Raw genomic sequence first — 15,698 nt, 5'->3', positions numbered from 1 at the left:
TTAATAAAATATTAAAAATAATTTTTATATGACAAAGACTTTTTATTACGACAAAAAAATTACTAAATATGTTTAGATATTTTTCATGGATAAAATATTTAATTGATAAATAAAGTACCATAAAAATCAATTAGTAAAATTTTAAGTCAACATAATAAGAACCATTTATTTATATTACTATAGAAAAGTAAGAAATTTATTTATATACTAAAATTAATTCTCTAAAATTTTAAATAACAGTATAATTTCACATATCAAATATAGTAAATATACTATTTTTATAAAAAAAATATTTTATATTGACTTTTCTAACTAAGTTTGATTGTCTTTGTCTTTTCTAACAAAGATAGGATAAAAGGTAAAATAAAATAAAATAAAGTAAAATTATTTATTAATCAATAATCAACTGCTATGAAGACTGAGCCATAACACATGTCTTTTCTAACTAAGTTTGATTGTCTTTGTCTTTTTAAAATTATAATTATTTAAAATATATATTTTGTTTCTATATTTGATACAAGCATAAATTATTTTTAATCTCTCTTTACAAGTGTTTTGTGAAAGATCAAAATATAATAAAATATTTGTATATGGACTAAATTGTATTTTTTAAATATAAAAATTTATAAATAAATTTTAACTGTAAAGACTAAATATATAATTTAACCTTTTAAAAAATTTAAAGTATTAAAACTTTAGTAATAAAAACTAGTAGTTATTATTTATATGTTATGAAAATTATTAAATATGTAATATTAACAACATAAATTATATTTACTTATTTTTATAAATCATTTAATAAGTCTAAAAATCAAGTTTCTATGGTGATAAAAATTGTGTGAAAAAAATGTGTCAACGTGCACCTGACTTGCATTGATTATGTTACAAATTGATGTATAAATTAATTCTTTCGGTTAATTTTATTTAACTTTATTTCATCAAGTCATGTTATTAAGTAAATTAAGATTTTTTTATATAGGATTATGAAAATAAGTATCAAATATTATATCCATACATACGTATACATGTGGGTGCGTAGAGTCTTCAATTTATTTTTTATATTAAAAAATCAAATAAATTATAATCATAATAGTTTGAAGGATTTGTATTTATAAGCTCATTAGCTCTTTACATTTACAAATTATTTCATAATTTATATAGTATATATAGTTTTATTTGAATAATAGGAAATAATTAATTTTGACTCTATAATTACTACGTTAATAATATATCAAAAAACAAAACTCATAAAATTATATAAAATAATTGAAATTGAAATTGAAATTAATTATTAAACACATATTTATTTAATAAAATGTATATTTATTCTTTAATCTTAATGATTTAAATAAATCTTATCATTAATTTTCATTATTTTTATTTATTTCAAAAATTAAATTTTTTTTATTTGATATGAATTCCATACGAGAGAGAGATTAGAAGTTTTTTCAATGTGTAAAAATTTAGTTAATGTCCTAGAAGGAAAAAGGTAGAAAAGAATAGACCATAGCTGAATTTTGATGTTGGATCGCAGTTGTGATATAGTTGAAGTTACGCCTCAACTAGATTTTGTTGAGAGAGAGACACACAGAGAGAGAAGAAGAAGAAGAAGAAGAGAGGCGAGATGCTACTCCGAAGATCTCAGCGATACCCATTGTTTTTGGCCTTGACCTGTCTGCATCTGCATCTCCTGTCTGGTATCTATTTATCTTTTCCTTCTATTTGTGTCTTGCTTTTCTTGTTATGAATCTCATGAATGCTGATTTGAGGGCATTGAACAATTATTTTTTGGTTCTTAGGGTTTTCTTTGCTATAAAATCAGATAAAACAAAATGGTCTATGTGGATATAGTGGAGATTCTAATAGTTTTCATATTTGATCTAATTATGCTCACTTGACTGACCGTTCGACTTGCATCCCTTACTTTTATGTGTTAACGATGCTACCGAGGAAAAATTCAAGTAGTTATTGGATTGTCTAAAGCTAGGTATTTCGCATGTGAAGCTTTCACCTGGTATTTTGATTTACATATCAAATATGCTGGTAAAATAAAGATTGCTTTTTGTTCATTTTTGGATAGCTGGTTGCGTAGAGGACAGGAGAAACAAATTTCTTACCTTCTAAAATTCCTCCATTTTGGCTAGTTCATGAAATCTAATAATTCTTTCTTGCAAAGGTCTGATGTTTGTTGCTTTGTAAAGTTATGTATCATTCACCTGGTGGTCAACAAAAATTTTATTCTTACAATTGAAGCAGGAGAGGTTTCCCTCCTTTCTTATTGTCGTTATTGGTGACTTGTGAAAATTTTGTGTCCTTGAAGTCCTAGCCAACAACCTATCAGATGCCAAAAATGAAAATCAAGATGTGAGTCATCATGCTTCAAGAAGCTCTGTGGGGCTCAAGATAATTATTATATTCCTTGGTGCGGTGACAGTCATTGCATTCTGTGTTTTTCTTTTCAAATTATGGCAAAGGAAGAAGAGAGAAGAGCAGCATGCTCGTCTTTTGAAGCTGTTTGAAGACGATGATGAACTTGAGGTAGAACTTGGCATGCGGGATTGACAACTTATCTCATTCATTCATACTAGAAAAAATGCACATTATTTTCTTGTCAACAAGGCTATGCTCTTTTACCATTCAAATCTAGCATGGTTTATTTTGAAAGGTTGAAATCTGGCATCAGCATGTCACCAATTCGTTCCTCTCATGGTTTAGCTGGGGAGATTAGGGTTCAATTCTCATCTTTTCACTTGATGAGAACAAGTTGAAGCGAGTTTGTATTTGTCATTTTATACTTATTTGTAAATCATATATTGGTTCTTCTTAATAAGGTGATATCAATGAATCGAAAGTCTGTCTGAGGTGGGTATTCAGTTTGAACTTTGTTTCTGCCATACACAGTGGCTCCAAGTTGTATTCTTTATGCACTTATTCTATGCAGTCATCCTGTCCTGTACACATTTGATTTCCTTTTGTAGTATTCAAACTAAAATACTAAGAATTTTATGTAACTGACGTATTAGACAACCCAATCCCTTGCAGATACATCTTAATCCCCCTTTATTGGAAGAATACAATCCAATATTTATGTACAGTGAAGGTTAGATGTGTAATTATGACATGTGGCTAGAGGGTATTCAAATTACTTTCTTAGGCTCCTGGCACTCTGGCAGTAAAATTGATTTTGATATCTATTTGCTCCGATTCCGTGAGTCTGTGTAACTGAAAAGCTTGTAGAAGACTAGGAGGTAGAGGTTTGCACACACATATGATGGATAGCATTACAATATATATGCACATGTTGGCCTCATCAGTCTGCAAACCGTATCTTGGAGTCTAGGCTTTTTGTTTATACAGTCGCCATTGTTTTGTAAGCATCATTTGCTGTAAATTTTATGTTAGCAGTAATGCATAGCAGCATGGGGAAATGATATCCAGTATCGAATTTTTTCAAGGTTAAAAAAATTGTTATCAATCATTGGCAGCCCATATTCTTTGGAGCTATAAATCTCTTCATTATAATTTCATTTGATTTTGAGATTGGAGAGTTGAATGATTGGATTAACCAGGTTGGATGATTTCATTGTACATTTCAAAGAATGAAGAAATGAAAGATTGAAGTCTGTCATTGTTGTTAATATTCCCTGACAGCATAGACTCCTAATTACATGAATCTTGTTAATTATACCTTTAAGAAACTTTTAAAAAATTAAAAGTGACAGAAATTTACTTAAAATTATTTTTTGAAAATTATAAAAAAAAGGTATATATATATATATTTATTATTTATTATTTTTATTTTTTTAATTTCTTACCTAACATCCTAAGACATTGTTTAATATTTATTTTTTCATATTTCAATTGTCTCCCTTATTATTTATCGTCATTTTATAGAAATCCACACAAACGTATAAAGTTTACTAGAATAATTATTCTATTAATTCTGGACTCTACTTCGGTGTGTGATCAAATGACATGGCTATTTTCTTAAGCTTTCAACAAATAAAACATGCAGGCACAAATAAATTTTAAAAGATAAGCTTAAATATATTTTCGTTTATTGAAAATGGTGGTTTTTTAATTTCTATAAAAAATATTTATTTGTAATTCATAGACTTAATTAAAATTATTTAGTTAAGATCTCATTATTTAGTTAAATTTCAAAATGATTTATAAATTGTTTTCAAAATATAATTCTAAAAATTTGTACTCTGAAAATTATATTTTAAAAATCATTTATAAATTAATTTTGAAAATTAAATCCTATAAGTGATTTTATATATTTAAAAAAAATCAAATTGTGAATGTTATTTGTAAGTTACTTTTTTTTTTTTAATATTTGTATACTTTTAAAAATTAAATTTTGAAAGTTACAATAAAAAAATAATGCAAATAATAATCTATTACATTATATTTAAATGGAGAAAGAGGAAGAAAAGAGAAAGAAAATGAAGGAAAGTAAAGAAATAACGTGTTAAAATATAGGAAAAGGCAGATAGAAAAATAAATTTTAAGGATGGATCATAAAAAAAAAATTCAAAATTAGAGGAATTGAGAGGGAGAAGAGAGATAACGAAGGTCACAGTGAATTTATATCAATTTTATTTTTATTAAAAAATTTATATAATATAAAAATATTTTTATTATGAAAAGAATAATAATTTTTAACAATTTTTTATAATTATTTTAAATGTAATTTAATTGTTTATTTCTCTTTTTACTCATCTAAATAAGTGAAGAAAATTTTTCATTTTTTTACACTATCCTTGATCATGAAAATACAAGTATATTTTTTTCACTTGGTAGTGTTTGACTTTTAATGTATAACTTAAACAACATTTTATTATGATTTAAATGAACTATTACTATATAATTTGACATTTTATTCTTATTTAGATTAACATTACTGTATAATTTATGATATACACAATTTAATTATATTATACTATTATATTACAGGCAATTTATTGAATTTTTCTCGTTTATAAATTTAGAAATTAACTTAACTTTTAAATAAAGTATAAGGTGTTTTATATCACTCTGTATCTTATCTTCCAATATGTCTTGTATCATATTGCATAAATTGAATGTTAAATCTTTCATTAGTATCATTCTAAATTAGTAAAACTTGACACTACTAAATTATATAAACATATAACACTCTTTTTAACACAAAATATCTACATATCTCTTATACCAATTAATCTCACACTTTATCAATTATTAATGAAGTGCCTAATTCATTTTCTTTACCTCTATTTAAATTTTCTTTCCATCACATTATCCTTTAAATAAACATTGTTGCTTTATATATGTTCACGTGACTATAGTAAAGGTGTATAATAAATGCATAATAAAAGAAAACATAAAACAACTTATATTACACAACTTTTATATAAAACTAAGGTATTATTTTATCTTACATTCTTGGCTTAGACCGCACACAAAACATACATAATGCAAGTTTCAAGTTTCTTTCTCCTTACTTATGATAATGCACATTCTTTATGTACTCATTCTCATAAACCTCATTTCTCTTTAGCAGACATCTCTCACTAGACTTTCCAATTTCTTCTATAAAGGTTCCAATTAAAAGATTCTTCTCTCCTACTATGTCCTTCTCTATTCCTCCTAGGCCAAAGAGATCAATTTCGTCTTGGGAAAATGTGATCGTCTCAGTGACTAAGTTAGGTGAAATTACAAGATAAAAGGGAAAGGATAAGCAAGAAGTCATTCCAATAGCTATTGCTATTGCTTTCCATATTATGAAACAATGCTCCAATTTCATTCTAATGCATAGTCATGTTAAACCTGGGCATTAATAAATAAATCAAAGAGTTGAGAAAAAAAATATACCAACAATCATAGAATATCAAAAAGAAAATAAAAGTAAATGTTTTTCTCATTAGAGCATATACTATCTTATCAAGCATGTATCATCACATGATGAAATTTAATCAATCAAAAAGAGGTTTCTTTCCAAAAATTGCAAAATCAATACAATTCCAATCCATTTATTTTATAATTTCTTATTATGTATCTTCCGGAAAGATTGCTATCACAAATTCACTACATCATGTAATACTCAAACAAACCTATAACAATATTATTTCATAAGGACAAATCTATGTTTGTCTATAAATAAAACATACTTAGAACTTTAACTCAAGTGACAATAAACTTGAACAAATCAAATCAACTAACAACTAGCTTCAACAAATCAAGGAAAATTCTCAATACACTAAGAAAAAATTCAAAAGTATTAAAAATAATGTAGAAAATCAACTTAAGATTTGAATCAAGGAATTAAACAAATCAATTTATTTCAAACACATCAAGTCATAACATCATCAAAACCAACATGTATGTGTGAATCATAGAATCAAGATATTGAACACGTAAGAGTAAACACTTTTAGAATCGAGAAATCAATATGTCAAATGTTTCTAGTTTCATTTTAACTTAAATTGAAAGATTCTAGGGAGATTTCATCTTTTTGTTCTTTGTTAATGTTCAATTAAAGTACCAAGCATTTGATTCTCTACAACTTTATTCAAATAACAATAATTCAGTAACAAGGTTAGAATAAGTTGTAGAATCAACATAACCAATATTCATGAATCCATTTTAACTTAGCTATGGGATTTAAGGAAAATTCCATCATTTTGCTTCTAATGATATTATTTTTACGTAATAAGAGTTTTTCTCCTACCTTGTCTACAAGTTATATAGTTGAGATGAAGAATAAAAGCTTAAAGTCTCTAGGGATAGAATCCTAAACCCAAGGATTCAAGGTAAGGAAGGTCTTCTCAAGATTGAAGTAAGGTGTTTAAGGTTTTATGGATCAAAAACACTTAAAGGTAGTATATGAGCACTCAACAACACTGAAGATATTCAAGGTTATTCAAGGAGTATTTCAAATTGGCAAGAAAGATTTCAAGAGAAGTCTCAAAGTTTTGAAACCTTGCAAGAACAAGAACTTGATTTCAAGCAAAGAAAGAGAGAAATAGATGAAGGTTTAGGGTAAGTCTCAAACTGGTCATAGACCTCTATTTGTAGCCAAAATAGTGGCTAAATCATTATTACTTGGTTAGAGGAATGAAATAGAATTAGCTTCATTTGGTTAGAATTGAACTAAACTACTTATATTTTACATTAAATTTCAACTAATTTTTGAACCTCCATTGAATTATAAGTGCCATGCAAGTGGTTCCTTCTTGCTCCCTATGGTGGCCGTCCATGCTTATGATGGTTGTAAATGGCTGCACCTAAATTTTCTTCCATTGTTCTCTACCTCCAAAGCTCCTAAATACCCATTAATTTCTTGGCTAGTTTGGTTACTCTTTTGTACCTCCATCTCCACCAAAATTGCTACCTCATATTCCATGGTCTTTGGTTGAATTGACAAGCTTTATTGTCCTTCAAACTAGTGCAAGACCAGCTGCTCACAAGCTCTGGGAGGTAGTTACGAAGATAAGGTAAGAAACTAAGAGAAAAACTGCTTAGTGATAAAATTCTAATAATTTGCTAAGAAAATTTTTATTTTTGGATAACAAGCATTATTATAATTCAAAGTTCATCCTCTTTTTGGCCTTTGAGAGTCCTAAAACATGAAGAAAGTGACTACTCCATTAATTTTGAACTAAAGAAGAAAATCTAATTAGTTTTCTGGATAAAATTTTAATGTTTTTTTTTTCAATTAACACTTGATTAAGGATAAAAGCAATATTTTATTTTAATTTATATCCACTTTGACTCCCATAAACTCCTTCATCATGAAGGATGTGTGTGCCGCCATTTCTCAGACCAAAAATAACCCTCCAAGTTGCTTAAAATTACTATCAAACCAAGCATATTTTCATTTTAGGGACAATTTGGTAATTTTACTTCCATAAATGAGGTTAATTTAAAAATTTACTTCTAAATTTCTTCACTTAAAGACATTTAGGTCTTTTCACTTATAACTTAACAAATTTCAAAAACATAATAATTAAAAATATAATCAGTATTTAAAATTCATTGCATGAAAATTTTGAAATGTTACACAAGACTTAAAACAAAAATGACTATGATAGTAATATGATATTTAAATTTATAATTTTATTTAAATATTATTAATATAATTTTAATTTAATTATATTTATATTTAAATATGAAATTGAATTATAAATTAATAAAAAATAATACATAAGTAATGAAATACAATAATAGAACAAACTTAATTATATTTTCTTTATTTTACTAATTCAAACAACCTTTTTCCTTCAAGCTACATAAGTTTTTTTTTTACTTGTTATCATGCTCATGAACTTGAAAAGAACATCGAATAAACCTTAACACTTTAGTCTTAAAAATATGTAACTCGTCTGTATTTAGTCCTTTGAATTTTAAATTGTAGTCCCTAAAATTAGCAATCGTCAATCACACTAATCTATATTGTTAAGAGACGTTAAAATTAAGTAATAGAGTAATGATTTTTCACATTAAGTGACACATGATAGTGATAAAAATGACGTTATTTTAAAATCTTCAAAAAATAAATCATTTTCGTCCCTAAATTTTAACATTTTTTTGATAATAAAGTCTTTTCTTATCTTTTATTTTTTTCTTCTTCTATGACATCTTCTTCCTTCCTTTAGTAACTGGTGCAAAAAATTGTGAGGTGTAGGAATAATAAAACTATCAATATGTTCAAGGAAAATTAGGGCAATCTACCCATTGTTAGCCTCAAAGAGATTTTGAACTATAAAAAAATAATTGTAAAGGGTTGTGAAGGTTTCATAAGTGACAACTTTCACAAGAACTCACATTATTGTTAATGTTCCACATATTGAGACTTATTCACTAAATTGATAACAATTGGTTGTCCATCCACATATTTGAAACTAAGGTCTGATGGTTCAAGTTAGAAACTCAAAATGAAGGAGCACTGTGAACATCATTATACCAGTGGAGGAAGGAAGAAGATTTTATAGAAGAAAAAGAAGTAGAAGATGAGAAGCGACCTCATTACTCAAAAATGTTAAAATTCAAGGATGAAAATGATATATTTTGGAAAATTTTAAAACGATATTGTTTTGTATCAATGTCATGTGTCAATCATGTTAATTTTGCCATAAAAAAATATTAAAATTAAATAATAGAACAATGATTTATTATGTTAAGTGACATGTGACAGTGATATAAAATGACGTAGTTCTAAAACAACAAAATGAAGGTTGTTTTGTGTCACTGCCACATGTTACCTAACGTAACAAATCATTATTCCGTTACTAAATTTTAAGATCTTTTAACAGTAAAAACTAATGTGATTGATGATTGTTAATTTTAGAGACTAAAATTAAAATTTAACATATAAGAAATTAATTTGATTGATGCTGTATATTTCAAGAACTAAAGTAAATATTTACTCAAAGAACATCTTACACCATTCTTAAATTAATGATTATAATTGTTCAAAAATATTTATATTTTTTAAAAATAGACTTCTAACTCTGAATATCTATTATACATATTTAATATAATATTAATGATTATAATTATTTTATATAAAAAGGCATAAAATAGCCTCTCAATATTTAAGATACTATAAAAATTACGTTTTTTTGTCATGGAGTAATATAAACTTTTATCATCATTGGGCCGGTGTTGATGACAGCCCACGGGCTCGGAGGCTGGGAATGGAAGCAAGTTTTCAATAAACATTTTGGCGCCAACGTGTATTTCTTTTCTAATTTTTGTTGTGACGCTCGCGAGAAGGATTTTCAATTAAATTAAAATTAGTGTTTAAGCGCATAGCATTTATCTTCCTCTAGCAGTGGCAGAGCAAATGAATCGGAATCGAAATTAAAATCTGAACTATCGAATGGCATCCAATAACCCCTATGAGATCATGGACGATGAGGTATGCAAATCGGAAAATAGCTTCCTTGCAAATTCATACTAAACTCCTATTCTCTCCGCTGTTAATGTATCTTTTTAGGGCTTTGATTGGGAAGCTGCTGCCAGAGAAATCGACGTAGTTTGCCAAATGACCAGTGACGCAAAGGAAAAGGGAAAGGTTTCTGAGAAGAGAAAGCAATCCACTCTCGATACGTTCGTGTCTATTGCCAATGCCAAGAAGGAAACTCCAACCCCGCAATTCCAAGAAGACGATGAAGGATCTACCTTCTTCCACCACATTGACACGGAGGCAGCCAAAACTTGGATATATCCAAGTAGAGTGCTGACTTTGATATACTGTGTTGGTTCGTGTTTTGACTTCAATTTCAACTTGAAGAATTTTAATCTTTCATTCTTTGCATTGCAGTCAATGTTCCTCTCCGTGACTACCAATTTCATATTACTCAGTCTGCACTCTTTTCAAACACATTGGTGACCTTGCCCACAGGACTAGGCAAAACTCTCATTGCAGCCGTTGTTATGTATAACTACTTCAGATGGTTTCCTCAAGGTAATGTGTTGATTGCTCTGTGTATACACAAGTTTTATTGTTTCATATGCCTTGCCCTTGCCGTTACACGTCATAATCTCCTTTTACTCTGACCTTCAATGCCACAGACATTACCTAACATTTTAATTGAGATAACCATCTGATGCTTACTTTCACAACAGGAAAAATAGTCTTTGCTGCTCCTTCTCGACCACTTGTCATGCAGCAGATAGAAGCATGCCATAATATTGTGGGAATACCTCAAGTAATAACTTTTCTTACTTCTTATTCATCTTCACCTTTTCTTTGATGACATTTTTGAAATATCTTGGTGGGTTTAATTGCAGGAATGGACAGTTGATATGACTGGTCAACTAAGTCCTCCCAAAAGAGCTCAATTTTGGAAAACAAAGCGAGTTTTCTTTGTCACTCCACAAGTGTTGGAAAAGGATATTCATTCCGGTGATTTTTTAATATCATATTTCATTTTTGTAACATTTCTCTGGATATTAATTTTTGTGTTATATTCATATACTTTGCTTCATTTGGTATTGCTCTCTAGCTTTATTTTGTTTTTGTGCATGATTTAATGTTTCAGGTACATGTTTGGTGAAGTACTTGGTATGTTTGGTGGTTGATGAAGCTCATAGAGCAATGGGAAATTACTCTTATTGTGAAGCAGTTCGTGAGGTTTGATTCTCTTAGAGGTTTTGAGTTACTTCTGGAATTTATTGATAGAATATGTTCATTGTTGCATATACAACATATAATTGATTTATTCCTGTTAATTTGTTCTGATTTCTAGTTAATGGCTGTACCAGTGCAGCTGAGAATATTGGCGTTAACTGCAACACCTGGTGGTATGTTTGTGATAATCTTGTGTTCTTTTCAAGTTTATTTTTTCTTTTGAAAATTAGTGCTTTAATTCTATGCGTGATATTCAGCAAAGAAGCAGACCGTCCAGGCTGTCATTGATAATCTGCAAATCTCAAAGCTCGAATATCGTAGTGAAACTGACCATGACGTTATCTCATATGTTCATAATAGGAGGGTAGAGTTAATACAGGTAGCCAATGCATGCCTATTTGGAATCTATGTTATATTTTTATGTTTTCTAGATATATTTGTTGCAATATAAGCAGGTTGCAATGGGCCAAGATGCTGTAGAAATAAACAGTAAGTTTATGGAAGTAATACGCCCTATAGTAGCTAAGCTTACAAATATTGGTGTCATTCAGAATAGAGATTACCGCACTGTAAGGCTCTTTACCTTCTATTTATTTTTATTTTTTTTTACCAGTTTCAGATAGCTCTAACTATTGTCAGATATAACTACATGACTTATTAGTGATTTCTACTAAAGTACAGCAAAGAAATATTTAAGTATCGATTATGTCCATGTTTCCCCTTCACTTTTACTTTCATCACCTTTTGAGGGATAATCTAAAGTTGGCTTATTACATTCATCAATTCTTCACAATATAAATATTAATATAATCAAGTAATTGTTTGGAATCATGAAACAATTGACAAGAGAAATTAATATCTAAGATACACACAGTAAAAGAGTAATAAAATTGTGGGATCTTGGTGTTATCTTTTATGCTTAAGTGATTTGTTCTGTTTCTGTCTTAGAATCCATTCAATTGTCAAACCCATTGTCCAATTAAGAAAGCCCTTTTGTATGTTACATACACCCTAGATGTTGAATAGCAGTATATCCGTAGGGTTGGTAAGTAAAAAGTAAATGAGGTCAATTAGGTGATGGTTATAGTGATGAAGTAAATTGATCAAACAGTATTGTTGTGCAAATTTATGATTGTCCTGTATTGAGTGCTCATAGAAAGTTTAAAAAGAAATATAAGAAAATTTAGGATGTGTTAGGATATTACATTTACATGAATATGGATTCACATTATATAAGCTAGAGTAATTCTGACCTAACATTATTGACACCACCATTCCCAAGCATTAATAAGCAATTGTTAATTTTATTTAATAGAAGTACTTTAGGAGAGAATCCTAAGAGGTCCTTTTAAGTTAGGAAGTATGGAGTTTCCTACTGACTAAAAGATACCTTAGACACTCAGCTGAGTTTTTTTTATTGTTTTTTGGTTAAAATACACGTTTAGTCTTTATAGTTAACATTCATTTACTTATCAGTTCGTATATTCAAAACACTTTTGTTTTAGTCTTTATATGAATATTTTGTTACGTTTTAGTCTCTATCATTATAACAAAGTTAGTATAAGTTACTGTTCATTATGCATGTCAATATTTTTCTATCAGTGTTACCACAAGGATCAAAATGTAATGAAACACTCAATTAAGGACTAAAATATAATTTTTTTAAGGGCATAAACTAATTCGTACCAAATACGTGTTTAACTTTTTATTTTTTTTTAATTTCTAGTTTATGCCCCCTCCTACTTTCTTGCAAGGATGGCAACCTGTGAACTAAATAGAAGTAGTGATAGGACCTAGGTAAAAAGGCCATGTTAGGATTCAATCCTAAGATATAGGACTTGAGTTTCACATTTCAATATAGGATTTTATTTTAGTGTAACATTTATAAGGTTTTGAGCTTTCCAACTACAACGACTAACTTTAGTGGTATAGTTCTCTCAAGATTCTTATTAATTGGTAACAGAGCTTACATAAGGTCTCTCAATGGCGCTGGTGGTAATGCTGGCATTGCGGTGTTCACCCAAAGCTAGTCAAGGGACTAGTGCATACCCAGTCAGCGTGAACACTGAGACTTTGGGTTGCAGTTGAATGTTATAATCTAATTACAAGATATAAGACTTGAGTCCTAAACTCAAAGTAAGAGATTCTAGTGTAGGATTTATAAGGTCTTGGACTTTACAACTACAATGACTAGCTATTGTAGCATGGTTCTCTCAAAGTTCTTACAAGCTGTACCGTAAATAAATGAAAGGTGCAAGTTGGTTACAATTGGAGATAGTGTGCATAACATATGAAAGAGAATATAAGGTGATAGGGTATAGTGGTGGTAGATTTGTATTAGTTTGTTGTGAAGCGATTTTTTGCATGGAGAGAGTGCCTAGAGCATGCCTTTGAAGGAATCAGGCTCTTGGTTGGTTAGGATTTACTTCTATCAAAATATTGGCTTTGTAATCCTTCATTTTAGTTGATATAAATTATTGTTTTTTGTAGTGTAAATCATAGGGTCCTAACAAATAACATCCATTGACAAAAAGATGTGATACAGGAACAGGATAATCTATAAGCTTCATTGGGCTTGTACACATTAAGTACGTGACTGTTGTGCTGCTGCATTTGGGTTTGAACTTCTAATTGTTGTGGATGCTCTCATGTACAAATTCAAGAATATAATATGTATCAAAGAGCTAGAGGACTAGTTAGATGTCAATGAAATCCAAGATAGCCCACTTTAAATATTCAGAATACTTCAAATCTATTAAATCTATGTAAGGGATTAGATAATTGCAGATAGGCCTTTTTTGTTCTCTTTTTATAGTTTCATTGATAAGATTCTAGTAAACTATGTCTTTTGTTAATATTTATTATCTATCTGATTTGCACAAAAGGCATTAGGAGTTATTTGTGACCGTAAAGTACTTATCAAATTGAAAGAAAAGTTTTATCGTATTGTAATATGACCAACTATCCTATATGATAGTGAATGTTGGACTTAAATAAACAACATGAAAAAAAAAGTGAGTGAAAGAAATAAGAATGTTGAGGTGGATGAGTGGTCGCACAAAAAAAGACAAGATAAGAAATGATAGTATACAAGGAATATTGGAATAGCACTTATAGTGGAAAAGATGATTGAAAATCATCTAAGATGGTTTAGTCACGTGTAGAAAAAATCTTTGGAGACACCAATGATGAGAGTCGATTGCATGATTTTTAGTCCAGTAAAAAAAGGTCAAGAGAGACTCAAAAAAATCTTAGATGGAGTTATTAAAAGAAACCTTTTGATTAACCATATTTCTGAAATTTTGGTTTTTGACCGAATTCAATGGCATCGTATGATCCATGTAGCTGAAATCAACTAACAAGATAAAGTTTGGTTATTGTTGTTGTTGATTTGTGCGAACAACATTTTGAAACAGATTAATGTTTTAGGGTCAGAATCAAGTTATTTGAGTGCAACTCATATCAAAGTTATTTCGTTTAATAATTCTTTATAAACATTAAATTCCATCAATCCTGTTAATGAAGTGGAAATTCTTATGTAGTAAATCAAATTTACAAAAATTCATACAAATTTAAACTAATTGTTGCTTTGTCGAGCAACTTTATTTTAAAATATAATATATTTTTTAAAATATAAGTAAATGTTGATAATTAAATTACATGTTTATGACTGTCTAATATATCTAAAACTTGGTATGTATCATCAACAGGTTAATATCACGTTACACAACAGTTAGACTAATGAAATTTAATGTTTATAAAGAATTATTGAGTGGAGTAATTTTGACAAGAGTTACTCTTGGGGTAATTTGAATCTCACCCTATTTTCATAGCCTTCTTAGCTATTGTTTGTAAGATTTATTAGCTTTTTACTGTTATTTGTCCGATCTGTTGGTCTGTATTACCATTTGCCAAAATTACTTAGGATTGATGATATAGCAGAATCATTAGTTTTTTTTTTTGCATGCTTGGCAGTTGAGCCCTTGTGTATTGCTTGAGATAAGGGAAAAGTTTCGTCAGGGGCCTAGACAAGATCTTTCTCATGTCAATTATGAAGATGTTGAAGGGTATTTTGGAGTTCTTATTACTCTTTATTACATCCATAAGCTGCTTTCAAGTCATGGAATAAGGCCAGCATATGAGATGCTTGAAAGAAAACTGAAGCAAGGGTATACTGCCTATTTACAGTTTCTATTTAAGCTAAGTTAGTGAAGACATTAAGGAAGTTATGTTTAGTTTTTCTGTTTCCATATATGATTTTTTTACCCATGAGGCAATATAAGAACTTAATTAAAGGTAAAGACCAATGCACTGGTGGTATCAAATGTTGAGGCAGAAAAAGAAAGTATCTAAATTATAAAATATCTATAAAAATAGCAGAGGGCCAAATCTAAGGACATAGGTCAGCAGCACAGACTTTTCAGGAGTGTTGATTTGATTGTGAAACATCATTTATTATTGATTCCTCTCTTGCCATGTGGTTCGCTTGTTGCAATGAATTTTTGGTATTATAACATTAAACAAAATTAGCAGGATTTCCATGTTCACATGCAAAAGAATTCTATATCAGCATCTTAGG

General features: G+C 28.9%; 1 protein-coding gene and 1 long non-coding RNA gene across 5 annotated transcripts in view; one reads left to right on the top strand and one right to left on the bottom strand.

Annotated features, from left to right (window-relative positions):
- Window positions 1-1,545: 1,545 nt before the first annotated feature.
- LOC113865035 lies at window positions 1,546-9,730 on the bottom strand. The gene is made up of 4 exons (XR_003504958.1): window positions 9,600-9,730; window positions 2,882-2,888; window positions 2,617-2,620; window positions 1,546-1,557 (listed from the first exon to the last, which is right to left on the bottom strand). It is a non-coding gene; the product is annotated as an uncharacterized LOC113865035 (long non-coding RNA).
- Window positions 9,627-15,698, top strand: part of LOC113865034 (DEAD-box ATP-dependent RNA helicase FANCM) — a 20,438-nt gene continuing 14,366 nt past the window's right edge. For 3 of the 4 annotated variants that reach the window (XR_003504957.1, XM_027499373.1, XM_027499371.1), the window contains exons 1-11: window positions 9,627-9,742; window positions 9,825-9,904; window positions 9,983-10,217; window positions 10,310-10,453; window positions 10,615-10,697; window positions 10,780-10,894; window positions 11,031-11,122; window positions 11,238-11,292; window positions 11,377-11,498; window positions 11,575-11,688; window positions 15,095-15,288. Coding sequence is in view for 3 of the 4 variants with exons in the window: in XM_027499373.1 (XP_027355174.1) it covers window positions 9,866-9,904; window positions 9,983-10,217; window positions 10,310-10,453; window positions 10,615-10,697; window positions 10,780-10,894; window positions 11,031-11,122; window positions 11,238-11,292; window positions 11,377-11,498; window positions 11,575-11,688; window positions 15,095-15,288 (1,193 nt within the window). In the remaining variant the exon portion in view is untranslated. The remainder of the gene's footprint in view (window positions 9,743-9,824; window positions 9,905-9,982; window positions 10,218-10,309; window positions 10,454-10,614; window positions 10,698-10,779; window positions 10,895-11,030; window positions 11,123-11,237; window positions 11,293-11,376; window positions 11,499-11,574; window positions 11,689-15,094; window positions 15,289-15,698) is intronic. The other variant, XM_027499372.1, reaches the window with a different exon arrangement.

Source organism: Abrus precatorius, unplaced genomic scaffold (genome assembly GCF_003935025.1).
Source record: "Abrus precatorius isolate BTA unplaced genomic scaffold, Abrus_2018 Scaffold4, whole genome shotgun sequence".
In the NCBI taxonomy this organism is placed as follows: domain Eukaryota; kingdom Viridiplantae; phylum Streptophyta; class Magnoliopsida; order Fabales; family Fabaceae; genus Abrus; species Abrus precatorius.
The sequence above is the reverse complement of the archived record's forward strand: the minus strand, read 5'-3'. Positions and strand labels throughout refer to the sequence as shown.